This window comes from Ceratotherium simum, chromosome X (assembly GCF_057802395.1).
Source record: "Ceratotherium simum simum isolate JZ-2026a chromosome X, ASM5780239v1, whole genome shotgun sequence".
In the NCBI taxonomy this organism is placed as follows: Eukaryota; Metazoa; Chordata; class Mammalia; order Perissodactyla; family Rhinocerotidae; genus Ceratotherium; species Ceratotherium simum.
Window position 1 is genome coordinate 121832601 of NC_141940.1, and position 16943 is coordinate 121849543.

Genomic DNA, 16943 nt, shown 5'->3' on the forward strand with positions numbered 1-16943 from the left:
TTAAATCACAGGTTGCTGGGCCCCACCTCTACAGTTTCTGATTCAGCAGGTCTGGGGCGTGTGGGGCCCAAGAATTTGCCTTCCCAACCGGCTTCTGGGGAGGCTGCTGCTGCTGGTCCACACTACATTTTGAGAACTTCTGGTTTTCATTCTAGACTCGACAGACAAGACAAGATGAGACTTTGTAATTCGTAATTGGTATAACTGGCAAGTCTCCTCCCAGTTCTCTGAATATTGGACAGTTTTCTCTCAGTAGGTTAGAAGCAAATGGCTTAAAATATTTTTGTAAGTGATGTTTGTTCTTTGACTTCCTCTTTAGCAAAACATTGTCTGTGGAAACTAAAATATATTCCAGGGAAATGAGTTAGTTCATTTCTGAAATACGTTGACCCTTAAATTGTCTTTAGTCATGTATACACAAACCAAGTCTGGGAAAATGGCTTGATCGTTTTTTTGTAAAGTACCGCAAATTAAATAATTAACTCTTCAGATTTTTTTTTCCTAGCAGACAGGTGGCCATCCGTCAAAGAAACAGATTACTATGGACAAAGATGGAAGGAATTAAATGTTATCACTGTGGTTTCCATTGTTGCAAATATTTGCATTTTACCTTTCAGACTACAGAGGAGTTTCTGGCCTTCAGGGGAATTGTGTTACCTGAGTGGACCTTTAAAAGAATTTGGGTAGGGCAGTAAATCTATTCTTTTGTCATCAGAGTTCTTAATTTTTTTTCCCTAAATCTTTGATTTACCGTATAAAAAATCTTGTTGAATTATAAACATCTGTAGTGTACTTCTCTTACATTTCTGGTGAAATAATTAGTGTTAAAAATCAAAAAACCAAATTTGTATGTTTCTAATACTATTGCAAAATATAAATTGAGGTGACGAATCAGGAGTTCTTTTTACACATCAGGAATGTTTGAATGATTCAACAAAGCATTCCCCTATATTTTCAAGTCAAAAAAGCCCTCTAAATTTCTTAACAGTAAGAATCAGTGTTTCCTGCAAGGCACTGTTTTAGTAATGTTCCTGGGATTTCCTATGATAAATTCACACTTCTAGCTACACCTATAGATAATTTTCTTCCTGTACTTATTATATAAAATGCTGTATTACAAAAGTATTCCTTTTACTCTTAATAAATCTTAAAGTGTAAAACTAGTAAATTGAATAAATTATTAATTTTTGTTCACTGTTATCACTGATCCAACGACTTAGCAACCTGATTTCTCAATTTTGAGCAATAGTTCTCACACCTGGTTGCACATTAGTCTCTCCTGAGGAGTTTTAAAGATCCCAATCCCTGGACCTCACCCCAGTCTAAGTAATTCAGACTCTCTGGTTGGGAAGGTGGTGTAGACTGAGCATGGTAGCTGTACAGTTCCCCAGGTGATTGCAGTGTAGAGGCCAGGGTGGGAACCACTCACCCAGTGGATGGTCGTCATCTTGCTTCCGTTCTTCCATAACTTCCACATTTCTTTAATTTCAAGTCAATCAAAATCACCTTGATTGTACAAAGACAGCATCAGTCCCAGTAAATGCGGAGGAAATGGCTGAGTGAAGGTGGTGAAGTCGGGGACGAAGGATGCAATGAATGCAAGGAAAGGGGATAAGATCAAAATTATTCAATCTCTGAGTGATGGAGGAAGTAAAGCTTGAAGTGACATATACAAACAACGTGTATGACATCCATCAATATCAGGGGATTTTATAGCCATTAATTATCCAGTGCTCTAAGCCCCGCTTTGAGGTGTAGTTTATGGTTAAGGAAAAAAGAGACCGAGGAAAATAAGATTGATGGAAACAGCAATCAGTGAGTAATTCCACATTCGCTGTGCACTTACACCCCAACACTTTATACTAATTCACAAAATGGAAAGAACTGACTAATCTTCGTGCTGGGCTTTCTTTACTCCCTCTTGACCATGTTCTTCCTACAGCAACCTTGATCCAGTGTAAGATCCTTTCTCACTCTTTCCCAGGCTGAATCTTCTGCTTCTCTGAACAAAAGTTGACAGAGGAATTTATTCAGACCTTGCATTTTTCCCATGACTTAAAGCTATTTTTTTTCTTTTATTAGTTAAAAATTATCTTGGTAGCCAACAAAAGAAAGTCTTCTTTAGAATTTTGAGTACGTGAATGATTGAAATTTTAGGCTTACCTCCTACACTCTCATAGTAGGGGTTGAAAAGTTAAGCAAATTGAATTACATTGAAATTTTAAAATGGTTTGGACCAACAGAGAAAATGCTCTATTAATTAATAAAAAGTGTTCAGATTATTAAAAAAAGATGTTTTTATTTTTTTAAGGAGACAGCAATTTTCGGTAGAGGGCCAGTACTCGACTCTGTCATTGTGGCTCAAAAGCAGCAGCAAACAACCCATAAATGAATACGAGTGTCTATGTTCCCATAAAACTTTGTAGACACAGAAATTTGAATTTCATGCACTTTTCGTGTGTCACAAAATTTTATCCTTTTGATTTTTTTTAATCATTTAAATTACATTTAAAAATGTAAAAACCATTCTTAGCTGGCAAACCATACAGAAACAGGCAGCGGGCAGGATTTGGCTTGTGGGCTGTAGTTTGGCAACCCCTGGTTTAGGAGATTAAATATTTCCCCAACTTGAAAGCTTTCATTTGAGCAAAAATAATTAACTATTATTAGTCTGTTTTCCAATATTCCCATAATCCTTTCATCATCTAATTCTTAACTGACAAATTGGTCATCTCTCTTGAGTCAACTCCATGTATATGCTGTGGCAGCCCAGAGTGCTGTGTTGAGAAGGATTCAGAAGCTGAATAGGGGCAAACAAGCAGAGAGAGGCAGCAGGAGAGCTGCTGTCTTTTGATAAAAGTTATAGTTATTTTCTCTGATACTTTTCTCTCCAGGGATAAATTTTGCAATGGAGAGCATTATTTTTAAGTTAGAGATTTTCAAGTGTTCCTAGCAGTCCTGCTTCCTTCACTCAATATTGATTCTCAAAACTGACAAATGTGTTTATTAGTCAGTTGCTCACCTCTCTTATTATAGGCAGAAATAAGGCTCGGGTGAGGAGTGAACTAGAAACACCATTCACATATTTAATACCTGGAAATAAGCAGTTGTCGCTGGATCTTCTGAAATTATAAGTAAATGAATATAACTATATGAAGATACTTACTTCTCTCCATTAAAATTTGAAGGCTCTTCTAGACCATAAACAATATTTAAAAATTATTCTCTGTATATTATTGACTACCAGATTAGAATAATAAACATTGAACTTTTGACGATGGAATTTATAAGTATATAGAGCAGAATATGTGGAGTTAATATAGAAATAGCAAATAAAACCTGACAAGGTAAATACAGTATCGCATATCAAAATGGCTTAAATTGTAGTCCGTGGAACACTAGACTTAAATTTGTATGCAGATTGGGTTTTATTATGTTTCTGAAGTTCCCTGGGCAACCTGTCTTGCTAGGGCATTTGGAAATGTTAACCATCATAACCAATGAAAAGGGGCATTAAAAAATAAAACTGGCATAAATCACACGTGTTTGCGGTCTGTCATAAGTTGAACCTGAAGATAGCCTTAAACTCCTGCAATGTAATTAAAACATCTCAAGGGTTTAGTTACATATAAAGAATTTATGCTTTTATGCAGGTGGCATGTGTTAATACAGGTATGTTTTCATATTAAGGATTGTGATTAAAGTTTCTTAGAAGAAAATATACGGATTGTGGCACTCAACGTGTTCATATCCTGATCGTGCAGGAGTGGTGGTGTTGGGTGTCAGGGCTACGAACACAGTTCCTGAATGTCGCCCTGAATATTATGGACTGAAACAAGCCAGATTTGTGTTTGCCTTGAAAGGTATCCAGACTTAATATTATACTTTAAAGACATTCTGAAGCATTGACTTCGGAATAAGAGCAAACATTCTTTAAGGCCTGGACAAACCCGAAAGGAATTACTGAAATCTCCTGTTTCAGGCATACATTTTAATAGTAGTGCTCAATGACAAGTCATTAATTCCCTGCAACCTGACTCTTAGGTACAGGTCTCCAAAGGCTAAAATTAGGGGTATTTTTGTCTGCTTACCTTGCTATTTGCTTGGGTATCAGCGTATGTAGAAATACAAAGCTCATCTGTGAAGTTCGATTTATTATTCTCAGCTGGTGTCCATATCCGTGCCTCAAGGCTTGTATTGAGGTTGGTGTCAAATCAGCTGTCCTGCAACAGATTGTTCAATTATCAACTTAAGTCTCACTAAAAACTATATAACGTGAAGGAGGTTGAGTATGGCTCCTTGAAAATGCATTACAAGTATATGCATTAAAAACAAAAATTATAGGAAAATTAATCATTCTTTCTGCATAAAGCATGTAGGGGAGCCTCATTCTTTAAGCAACACGTTTTACAACTTTGTCTTTCACGTATTTGACTTGCACCCAATCTTTTGCTTAATATTAAGAAACCAAATCTGCCTCCTTGCATCTTTATCTCTAGAAGGACCATCTTGAATTATTTATATTCCTCTTCTTTGGTGGTGATGGTGGGAGGGGAATGTTGAATTCCATCAAATAGTTGCACACTTACAAAAGCCTCATCTCTCTGGACAAAGAGCCTTAGCTCATCCTTTCCCTTCACAGAATAAGAGTACTGTGAAACAAACATGTGGAGAAGAGGTAATGAATTCAAGCTAGGAGCAACTTGACTTTGGTTTTAGATAGAATTTGAAATAGATGTGTCAATGGTAATTGCTAGACTATCTATTTATAGAAAACTGTGTTTATAAAAATTTGTTGAACAATGTAGTATTTGCCTTCCATCTGCCAGAAATCTTTTTTTTTTTTTTTTGGTGAGGAAGATCAGCCCTGAGCTAACATCTGCCAATCCTCCTCTTTTTTTTTTTTTCTTGCTAAGGAAGACTGGCCATGGGCTAACATCTGTGCCCATCTTCCTCCACTTTATATGGGACGCCGCCACAGCATGGCTTGCCAAGCGGTGCGTCGGTGCACGCCTGGGATCCAAACTGGCGAACCCCGGGCCGCTGCAGCGGAGCGCGTGCACTTAACCGCTAGCACCACCGGGCCGGCCCTGCCAGAAATCTTGTGGTCTGGTAGAGTTACATGGCATTCCTTCAGAATGCTTCTAAACTGTCAAGCCCTTCTTCTTGGGTTCAGACTCAATGTTCCCAATGAAAAAAGCCTGAATTGATAGAAAGCGTTGTTTTAACAATCTATAGTAGTTGTTTAAGGAACTAACTAGTTAGTTGATTACTACATTAGATTTCAGAAGAGTTGTCCAATGGATATTCCGTTTTCCTTGCTAATTATTCCCACGATGAATATTTGAGGATTCATAATGGGAAGGGACTAAGCAGTGATGGGTATACAGCAGGTACTCAATACATACTGTGCTTTGGTTATGCTCTCTCCTTGGTAGTAGAATTATTTCCTGCTATGCAGATGCATTCCAGAGGGAAGAGCATGTGCCCAGACCCAAGGAGGAGCTTGGCCTATGGGCCAAATCTCACTCACCACCTGTTTTTGTAAATAAAGTTTTATTGGAACACAGCCCTGCCCACCCGTTTACATATTGTCTATGGCTACTTTCTTCCTAAAACAGCGGCAGAATTGAGTAGTTGCAACAGAGAGCATATGGCCAACAAAGCCTAAAATATTTGCTCCCTGGCCCTTTGCGGAAAAAGTTTGCTGACCCCTGTTCTAGACTCTAATGCTGTGCTGTCCAAAATGTAGCCACTGGCTGCATCCAGCTGCATGTGTTATATGTGTAAAACATATACCTGATTCCAAAAACTTAGTAAAAAGAAAGAAAGAAAAAAATGTGAAATAGCTCATCAATTTTTAAATATTGATCACATGGTGAAATGATATTTTGGATATTGAGTTAAGCAAAATATATTGTTAAAATTAATTTTACCTGTTTCTTTTTACTTTTTTTTTTTTAACATGACTATTAGAAAATTTAAAATGTGACTCACATTTGTGGCTCACGTTATAGTTCTAATGACAGTGCTGGGTTAGAGCCTGGAATTTGGAGGACATGTGACCTATAGAAAAAGTTAGAAAGAGGGAAAATTGGGGAAGAGAAAAAAATCTGTGGTGTTTGCAAATATCTTTCAAAAGCAATAAAATCTTCTGTTACTTGGGCTATTCCTCATCAGAAGGAATACTCAAAAATAATGGATTAGGATGTCTATGGAAAAGGTTTTAGTTGAGTTCTCCCAGAAGAAGACCCTGACTCAGAATTCGAATTGGGAGGCGATCCAGGAAGCATCTGTAAGGGCGAGGGGAAGTGGGACAGAGAAGGGAAGGAAGTGGAAAGAGGCGTGGTCATTAGCAGGTTGTTGCTCTGGGCACCTGGGCTCCTCCCAGTTGAGCTTTCTGGGAGATCTGAGGGAACATGACTCAGAGTAGTCCCAACTGGGAGGTGAGGAAGCTGGGCTGTTCATCCACCAACAGCTGGTAGTTGCTGGTTGAGGGCTCCTGGGGGCGTCAACCTCCCCTTGTTCTCCCCAGCACCCCAGCCTGCCTTGCCTGGGGCCAGATGAAGCCCTGGAGCTGAAAGGAAAGGTGCTTGCAGCAAAAAGCCATCAGCAAGCTTGAGAATGGTGACTGCATGAGGCATGGTGTTGGACCCCTATAGTGTCTCATGACACCAAACTGAATGTTTTATCCTGTAATTCATGATTTCAACAAACATTTGTATAGTTCCTGGTGTATGTGTTCATTTTCTCCTCTGATCTTAACAATACCATAGATAGGTAGATTTATGGTTATCCACACATCGTGGATGGGAAAACTGAGCCCGAGAGTCATTTGTCCAGGAGAATTCAACTCAAATGGTAGCCCCAGTATCCTCACTCTGCGTGTGTGGTCACTCATGCCTGACTCCTTGGATTTCTACAAAGCTCAGCTCCATAAGGAGATGTAAATATATTGACGTTTTTGAGGTGAGAACAGGAAACTAAAACTATTTTTTTTTGTACTCTGTAGAATTCCTTAGATATCCATAGGGAAGTAGATACTTATATCCACTTAGTCCCAAGACTCTTATGCCAAAAAATATTATCTCTCTTTTGCACAAAGCACAGTCAAAATCAAGAGGTTATAGGACCTGCTGACTGCCACACAGGATGTTAGTGATACAGTTAAATTCTAGAAAACTCCACAGAAGTCCCTGTGGTGGAAGCTTATGGATGCATGGTTTATTGAAGACAGGATTTTGTTACCTTCCCATTACCCAGCTCTCTTCAAAAGTGTTGTCAGTCCCTTTGGTACCTCTTGGAAACAAATCTCTCTCCCAGCTTCATTTCCCTTTATTATACTTCTAAGTGACTCAGTAATTCTTTGTGGACTTCAGTAACACTTGTACTATTTAAATTTGAATAACCCCAAAGGATCCAGATAGGTCAATGTGTTTAAACCACAGGCTTTAGTCTGCATATTAGTTGATTAAAAACAGATTTTATACGTGATGTGTACTTAATAAAGGGAGGGGAAAGCAAGCAGATGTTTGTAAATCGAAATGTGTTAGATTATATTTATTTGGCTCTCTCTTGCTGACTAGCTTTAAAAAAGTTATACCTATGACAATTGAACTGTAAACAGTTAGATGATGTATTTCCCTAGAAATTTCCTGCTCTGAAGGGTCAGCCAAAAAAAAAAGTAAAAGGATTCCCTAAGATTAACATACCAAAAGAAGTTGACAAATATACCATAAAGTAGTCATATCTAAATCAAGGATATTGAATAATGGAATGCCTCAAAATTATTCTCTAGTCTCTGACCTAAAGTGATTAGTGGTTGCAATTCATTTAATCTAAACAGTGAAACTTTTGGCTTTTGTTATCATTGTTGTTAAGAGCTTTGAAAGCAAGTTTTTCTTTGATGCAAACATGAGATCATTAAGTTCCACCTAAATCACTCTGTCTGGTTCATTCTCTGGCTTTTTGTTGTATCCTATTCTTTAAGTGAGAAACAGTCATTTTTCTCCTTTAAAATATTTATATGTGAGACGCTTTGAGTCTTTCAAAGCCCAAATTGAAGATTTCTTGTTGGTCTTCCAGTTCAGATGAAATATGCACAAAACCTCTCTGTGAATTCTGAACACATGAGAATTATAGATAAAATATTTCAGAGTGGATTTTAAAGAATAATAACCAAGCTTAAACATAAGTTGAAAGTCTCCAAGGATCAGAAATGAAAGGAGGTGCAGAACAGTGAGACAGCTGAAGCTGGGCTGCTCACGAGAAGTGGAGAGAAGATGGGGCAGTGGGGACCTGAGGGGAAACGTGGTGGAATGTATCCTGCACATGGCAGGAGCCTCAGACTGCCCCATACACCTGGAGGCCAGGCCTCCCTGTGTACACATGGGGCTTAAAGGGTGCCTCCCACCTCCTCTGGAATTGGAGCCAGACAGAATTCTCATGGAAGGAAGCAGAGGCACTGAGTCAAGCCAGGCTCTGTGCCTCTATGGCACATGGGTGTCTGAGGGAGTGCCCTCTCTGGGGAAACAACCTCAAGCCCTAACACCAGAGTGGGCACCTCATCTGGCTGAGCTATGTCAATCTCCAAATCACAGCACAGGGAACAAAGTTTACGTCAGATGAGCTGTCAGACAAAAATTATAAGACGCAGATAAAATCAGCTTCTTGGGAAACATTACCCAAACACAGGAAAATACGGAATTGCCTTTTCTCAAAAGAGCTTAAGAATAAGTAAGTGTGTTTAGTTCTCTTGAAATTATGAAAGAAGGAATTGCATCCTGGGAACAGGAACAGAAAGTAATTCAACAAGAAGAGAGAGATGTGATAAAGAACCTACTGGAAATGAAAAGTATGGTCATTGAAATAAAAAAATAGGCAATAGGATAAACACCAGATTAATAAGCATAACTTGTTTAAGAATGACCAAAGAGATTTCTGCTTCTGACCTATCCATTTTAAGCATTAAATAAAACTGATTCTTTTCCCAAATATACCTTTCTAAATCTAAAATTTAGGAAAGTAGAAAGAGTAAACATTTTTAGAAATAAATTTCACAGCATAATGAACTATTATCACCTTTATGAAATTGTTAATTTTCAAAATCCCCCTCATACTCTTTCCAAGTCCTTTTTCTCAGATGGCATTACAAATCCTAGATCTATTTTCTTTTCCATGAAATTTCCTTTTGTTCCATATCTTCACTGTGTTTGTGGAACTGTCTATATGTTAAAACACATAGTGCCCTCATCCTTTGCCCTCTCACACCACCCCCGATCTTGATATATGACATTGTTCTGTTCTCTGCCCGTGGAATACACTTCCCCGTGCTGACCTCCACCTCCATTCCATCTTCTCAAGAAATTCCCACTCTTGTTCACCAAAAACTCTCACCCATCCTTCCAGCCTCAGCGGAAAGACCGTGTCCTCTTGGAAACCTTCTGCAGGCAGCCCTGACTCTTCCCCTTCTCTGTTTACAGCATCTCTTTCCCAGTGGCATAGCCATCTCCTTGTGGACAGGGAGTAGATATTTTTATTTTTGTTTCCCTAGTACCTCTCTCAGAGTCTGACATACACTAGAAGCTCCATAAGTACTTGTATGAATAGATAAATAAATGAAGGATGGTGAAAAGGAAGAGCGTACATAATAAGAAGCAGTGGAGTACTCTTAATGAATCTTGTCCGCAACAGAGGGTTATTGTAGTTGAAAATAAGATTTAATAGTCATTGTGGGGAACTGTAAATTTGATGTTCTAAAGGAATAGGGAATAATTCTAGATTCTTAAGCAGGATAGTGACATGAAAAATGTAGCATTCAAGGACATTTGATCTGACATGGATAGGTTGATAGGCAAAGAATAGAAATGTACAATAAAATGTACTATGAGTGAGTAAACACGTATGGTGAGGACTTCTTATAAAAGCCTATAAATGGCTATAATGTCAGCAATAGTTGGACAGTTGAAACCCTCCTCCAAGGGATTGTTGACCTCAGCCTGCCCATAAGATGGTAAATCCTAAAAATCCAATAGTAGTTGATTTGATGTGAGAATATGTTCCTTATATTATTGCCATTTCTGATTCAGGTAAAGGAATAGAAATCCAGTTACCTCCTCTCTCTCTAGTTCACGACCTAGAAGTAACCTATAACTAATCATTCAGTTAAACATGCCTGAGTTAGTGCAAGAAGCAGGAACAAAAAGAATGAAATTTGAACATTTTTGAAAGTTTCTTTTATTTATTTATTTATTTTTTAATTTTTTGTTTATTGCAGTAACATTGGTTTATAACATTGTAAAAATTTCAGGTGTACATCATTGTACTTCTATTTCTGCATAGATTACATCATGTTCACCACCAAAATACTAATTACAACCCTTCACCACACACATGTACCGAATTATCCCTTTCACCCTCCTCCCTTCCCCCTTCCCCTCTGCTAACCACCAATCCAATCTCTGTCCCTATGTGTTTGTTTATTGTTGTTATTATCTACTACTTAATGAAGGAAATCATACGGTATTTGACCTTCTCCCTCTGACTTATTTCACTTTGCATTATACTCTCAATGTCCATCCATGTTGTCACAAATGGCTGGATTTCATCGTTTCTTATGGCTGAGTAGTATTCCATTGTGTATATATACCACAGCTTCTTTATCCATTCGTCCCTTGATGGGCACTTAGGTTGCTTCCAAGTCTTGGCTATTGTGAATAACGCTGCAATGAACACAGGGGTGCATGTACCTTTGCAAATTGGTGTTTTCAAGTTCTTTGGATAAATACCCAACAGTGGAATAGCTGGATCATATGGCAGTGCAAACTGGTCCAGCCACTATGGAAAACAGTATGGAGATTCCTCAAAAAATCAAGGATAGAACTACCATAAAAGTTTCTTTTAAATGTGACTTTTCAAAATCCAGTTTAAATCTATAAATATTTGAAACTGCATAGATTTCATTGAGGTTTCTGAAAAATGTATCAGTTTTTCCTGAGTCTGAGTAATTTTGTATGTACTAAAAGTATTAAAAGTATGCAGAATAATATTTTTCCCTCTCTTTTTTGAACAGCAAAACTTGGAAAGCAACCTCACCAGCCTTATTAAGAGGAACACGGAACTGGAGACCCTTTTGGCTAAACTCATCCAAACCTGTCAGCATGTTGAGGTGAGTATCTCTGTATGATATGTTTCGTATGGAAACTGCTGGATCAGTTTTTATACTCTGACCCTTTATATTTTTTAAATGGGAATCTTTTTAAAATTAGATCTTTTGCATAAGCCAAATATATCAGATGGATGAGATTGGAAGGAACTAGAACCTCAGAGGATCTCTCCCCATCCACTGCTTTGTCCTGCCCCCCACTCCCATCACAGCTCTCCCTGATCCAGCTTCACTTTGCATTCCTAATATTGTAGATTTTAATCACCCTTACAAAGAACAGCCAAAAAAAAACACTATTTAAAAGGTGTTGTATTAGTTTACTGGAGCTGCCATAACAAATTACCACAAACTCGGATGGCATAAAACAACAGAAATTTATTCTCTCCAGTTCTGGAGGCCAGAAGTCTGAAATCAAGGTGTTGGCAGGGCCACGCTGCCTCTGAAGGCTCTGGAGGGGGTCCTTCCTTACCTCTTCCCACCTTCTAGTGGTTCCAGGCAATTCTTGGAGTTCCTTGGCTTGTAGCTGCAGCTCTCTAATCTCTGCCTCTGTCGTCACTTGGCGTTCTCCCTGTGTGTCTCTGTGTCTGTGTCCAAATCTCCTTCTTACCAGTTGTTGGATAAGGGGCCACCGTACTCCAGTATGAACTCACTTGAACTTGATTACGTCTGCAAAGACCCTATTTCCAAATAAGGTTATAATACAGATACTGGGGGTTAGGACTTGGCCATATCTTTTGGTGGGGGGCAGAATTCAATCCGCTACATGTGTATATTAAATGCATCTTGGTTGTCAGATATGTTTCCATGAAATTGACCACAATTGCAGCATATTGGGATTAAGTCAAGAGTGTGCAGGCAGCAGTGACAACAAGGGCAAGTTACAGAACCCAGATCTTTCTAACCCTCTGCTTAGAATGGATTCGCTTTTGGCAATGCTCTCTCCAGGGAACATTTTGAGCTTTGTTGATTAAACAACATTGTAAATAATGAGGAACAAGCATAATGTTTTCATTATTGTAGGGTAAAGTGAATATGTAATTTAGGAATAAATGGATGACAAAATGGAATGATCCATGTGCTATATTTTATTTTTATGATGTGATGGCATTTGATGTTTAGGACAATAAGAAAGAATTATTTCTCTTCAGTAAAAAAAAATTACCTGTGTTTTATGGGGAAATCTTATAAATGCTTTATGGATTGGGTGATTATTTCATTCAATTTCAGCTAGTTACTTCTTAAGCATTAGTGTCTGGTTTCCATTATGGCCTATAGTGATTTCAGAGCAACTGTCTCGTTCCTCTGGCCTAAATTTACAAAATGCTATTCGTCCTAACATGTAAAATTACATTCTATAATGCTCAGTAATTTCAAATGATAGATAGATGTGTCATTCAAGAAATTTACAAGCAGATTTTATTTTTATTTTAATGGTTAGATATTTAGTTGAGATATAGGCTTTTTAAATAAAGCTATTACTGAATTGATTGTAGAAGACTTGCAAATAGACCCATACATGCTGTTAGAAGTTATTCTAGACAAGGAGTAAAGAATATTCATTCCTTTCACTGTTGCTATTTCTGTATAAATCCTTTGGGATGGAAAGAAATGTTTGTGGATGAGTAAATCTGGTATTTGAGAAATTTATTCTTGATAAATTAAAGAAAATTAATTATGAGTAGAAAAATAATGATACTAGCAATACCTATTTTTACATGTGTTCCCTTATTCATAATTATTAATATTCTCAAGGTATAATTTTAAAAAAAATTGAGAATCCAATTCTTATATAATAATCAAATGAGTCTACATTGAAGATTTATTTAACTCGTTGATGAAGGAAGCAGCAAGATGATAAAGCTGGCTTAAAGGAGGATATCGGAAACTGATATGCACAAACATTGAGGGAGGAGGGTAGTAGGGGGGTAAAAAAGCTAGAATAAGTTAGCTAAATTAGATGCAAAACTGGTTAGTGACCTAAACGGCAACATAGTCATAACATTTGGGCAAAATAAGTTTCATATCATCAGTTTTCTCTAATTTAACATTTAACTTGGCAGAGACTAAACCCTAGTCAATTGTAAATAGAAAGTCAAATTCTTACATCCCAACCTGGAGAGTCGGATGACCCTTCCCTAGGCTGACTTGATGGAGTATGCTCTAGTATGACACCAAAAGGGCTCCCAGTCTTCTTTTTGCCTTATTTCCAAGTTTTGGATAATTTAGCTTAACATGACTTTCTGCTCCTCTTGTTCTGGACACTGTTGATCTATGAGCTGTGTTCGCTAAATAAATATTTCTGGGTGAGGGTGTAAATAGTTGCCTGCAGTCGCTTATTTGGTTTGTTCAAGTGTCACGCTAGTTTGTTCATTCCGTTAGTGTGTATGGAGCATCCACTGTGTGTGTGTTGCACTATGCTAGGTGCCAAGGACCCTGCCCACAGGGACCTTACTATCTTGACTAAGACAAAAGAGCAGCTATGATACAATACAAAATAGAAAACTAATTGCCATAAGAGAAGTGTAGATTATATACTTTGGAATATCAGAGAAGCAAGAAATTTCTTTCAGCCAGGGGAGATAGTGCACAATCTGAGCCTGACTTCAAGAGTGGGTAACATTTGGGCATATGGAGGAATGGGTAAGGCACTGCTTATAGGGCAAACCAAGTCATGTGGATGGAAAAATGAAGAGTGTATGTACACAAAGCAAGTAGTTCATTCTGTAGAAATGGAAGGTGTGTGAGGGGGGATAAGTAGGAACTGGCTTTGGAGAGATGAGAGCTGGGTGGACTTGAATATTGCATCTGGGGCCGGCCCTGTGGCTTGGCGGTTGGGTGCACGCACTCCGCTGCTGGCAGCCCAGGTTCGGATCCCGGGCTCGCGCCGACCCGCGCTTCTCTGGCCATGCTGGTGCCGCGTCCCACATGTAGCGGCTGCAAGGATGTGCAGCTATGACATACGGCTATCTACTGGGGCTTTGGGGGGGGGAAATAAATAAATAAATAAAATATTTAAAAAAAAAAGTACTGGAAGAAATTTAAAAAATATATATTGCATCTGAATTTGAACTCTATTTGGTCTTGAAGATTTAGTGAGGATTCAAGGAACACAAGGACCTGTGTATTTTTCACAGTTACAATTGACATCCCTAACTCTTTCCAGGAAATGGTATTTTTGGTTATTGAGAAAATAATATGGATATCTTAGTGCAAAACGATTGCACGTCCAAGGAAGACATCACAGCACTAGTAAACTCCAAAAAGGTAGTGGAATTTGTAAGGCACCAGCATCACAGTCTTTTAAATCAGTGTAGTGGAAAAGAATTTCCTGGTTCACATCCTAGGTTCCTAGACTGTATTTCTTCCTTTTCCTCTTCCTGAAGGTGTCCTTGTATTCGGGTATGAGCATTCCTCGGGAAAATAGTCCCCATGCCAGCTGGAGCTAAAAAACTCAAAGCACAGAGGCAACTCGCAATTGTTGTAAATTAAATCAGTGAATTCCCACCGAATCCTGAGGAAATGCCACATCCTTATAAGTCCACACCTCCTTCCTGGGATTCACTTCTGCTTTTCGTTAGAATGAAAAGAGTTTGAAGGTCTCCCCCCATCCCCATTGTTTTCATAACTTGTTTTTAAAATGAGGGTGAGCAATGAAATGGCTTTTTGATAGTAAGTACCAAATCTTTTTAAAACTGGAGAATGGAGGGTGTGAAGGCCAAGACAATTTAGGACTTGGGAAGTAGAGGCATTGAAAGAGCAATATCAGGTAGACCCCCAAGAAATGTTAGTGTAATTTGGTGCCTGGAATTCTAAAAACTACTGGACTTTTAGCCACTGGGTTGTTTTCTTCAGGAGAGGATTACAGTAGAAAATTCCCTTGGGATGAGTTTGGAGTTAGTTATGTACGAGATGTAGGACAGGCTTACGAGAAGTGGTCAAAATTTGGGTCAGCTACAGAGCTTACAATTCTAGGCTGAATATGGACTATTTCTCTTCATCATCTCATCCTCCTCCCTGTTTTCTTTTAAAAATCAGAGGACTTAGTTTATTAGCTAAGCAAATACTTAGAATCACTGATGTATATCAAATTCTCCACACATTCTGAGACTCAGATTCTTTCACAGGGAATACAACACCTGGACACACAGTGGATGCTCATTTTGGGAATTACAGGTGACCAATGACTAAATCCACAGTGAGATGGTAAAGAAAAACTGCGAAAGGGTGGCTTATTGCCATAGCAGTTTGGAGAAGATAAAGGCTCAGCTGACCTCACCGACCTTGCCCAAGCTCATCCTAGAAGGGCATTCTCTAAGCCAGCATCCCGTCAAAATCCTGGCATTAGCTCCTTTGGCTTATCTTGCCTTCTTTGTAATCATTTTGTTTTTAATTCCTCTTGTCATTGCTTTTCACACTAAGTTTTTAAACTATTTTTTTTATTTTAATGGAAAATTTGCCCTCTTACTGGCTTTCTCTGAGTTTTTCCAGTGCTAGGTGGCATGTGGTGTGACAAACTTCTTGTAGGTAAATTAAGTGCCATTTAATTCAATTTTTGCTCAGATGTTGGGCTTTGTAAATCAAGGAGGAAGAGGGTGATGTGTTATGGTATCTTGTAAGAAACGGTGAAAATTGATTTTGGAAAACAAATGAGTGTCTGTAAAAGACTTTTTCAGCCATTCACCAAGCCCTAAAAGCCTTCAATTGTAAATTTTGAAATAAAGAAAAAAATCACTGGGTTAGAAAGGAAGATGAACCTTTATGTTTAAATTAATTTTGTTGTGCAAAGCATTCTCTCTCTATGGAAGCCTTGGCAATTACTTCATCTAGAGCCATTGGATGAAGACCAGCATCCGAACACCACACGTGCTGTTTGTGTCTTGTGGACAGCTATCTGATCTTGGATGATGTGTGTCCTGCTAAGGGCCAACTTGAATGTCCAAAGTTATAATCCATTGTCACTTGCAGATAAGGGTTAGATTCCCACCCCAGCTGAGCCCCTGTGAGAATGCTCTCAAGGTATAATTAGAATCAGATTCTGGGCCTCATTAAACCACATCAAGCAACACACAGTCATCTATGGCTCTCCATGTAAACGGTTCTGGAATGATGATAATGTGATCGTGCAAATATGGCAGCATTCAGAAATTAGATTATGATGAGCGACTTTGGTAAAGGCTGATCTCCCAAAGTCAAGTCTGAGGATTCCCAGAACAAAGGAGAAAAAGAACTCTCAGGCTGCACAGAACTTCATCTTCTCTGGAGAAGATTCATTTTTTGACTACTGCGTGTGTATAGTGGCTATGTATCCAGTTTACTACACCAAGTTTGCTAAAATTGACAAATCATGAAGCAAACTTAGCTTTTCTTGGTGGATATTAAATTTAACTGTTTATTAAAGTAGTATGTGACACATACTTGAATGTCTCCCCTTAGATTCAATGGTCTTGCCTTAAAAAAAACTGATTCATAAAAGGCATTGGATCCTATTACCTTCTTAGGTATATTCACGAAGAATAATGAGAAGACAAGACATCAGTAAAAAATCTTCCCGTATAGAGAAATAAGAGATTAATCTTATGAATGAATGAATATAAGGCTTAGTTACTTTGGTATTACTTTCAGAATAACATTCCCAAGTTTCAGCTTTGAAACCTTTTTTTAAACATGATCCAAACCTTTCATCATCTGCTATCATCTGCTGATCTTTCCAGTTTGGATGGAATGAACTATTGTGTCATATTCAGAATCCTATCAGGTGGCTTGGATTGGAGTATGATCA

At 38.3% G+C, this 16943-nt stretch overlaps 1 protein-coding gene across 3 annotated transcripts in view; it reads left to right on the top strand.

Annotated features, from left to right (window-relative positions):
• MID1 (midline 1) overlaps nt 1-16943 on the top strand; it is a 199918-nt gene that overhangs the window by 120782 nt on the left and 62193 nt on the right. For all 3 annotated transcript variants that reach the window (XM_087426530.1, XM_004435098.3, XM_087426531.1), the window contains exon 3: nt 11072-11167. In XM_087426530.1, the coding sequence (XP_087282656.1) occupies nt 11072-11167 (96 nt within the window). The remainder of the gene's footprint in view (nt 1-11071; nt 11168-16943) is intronic.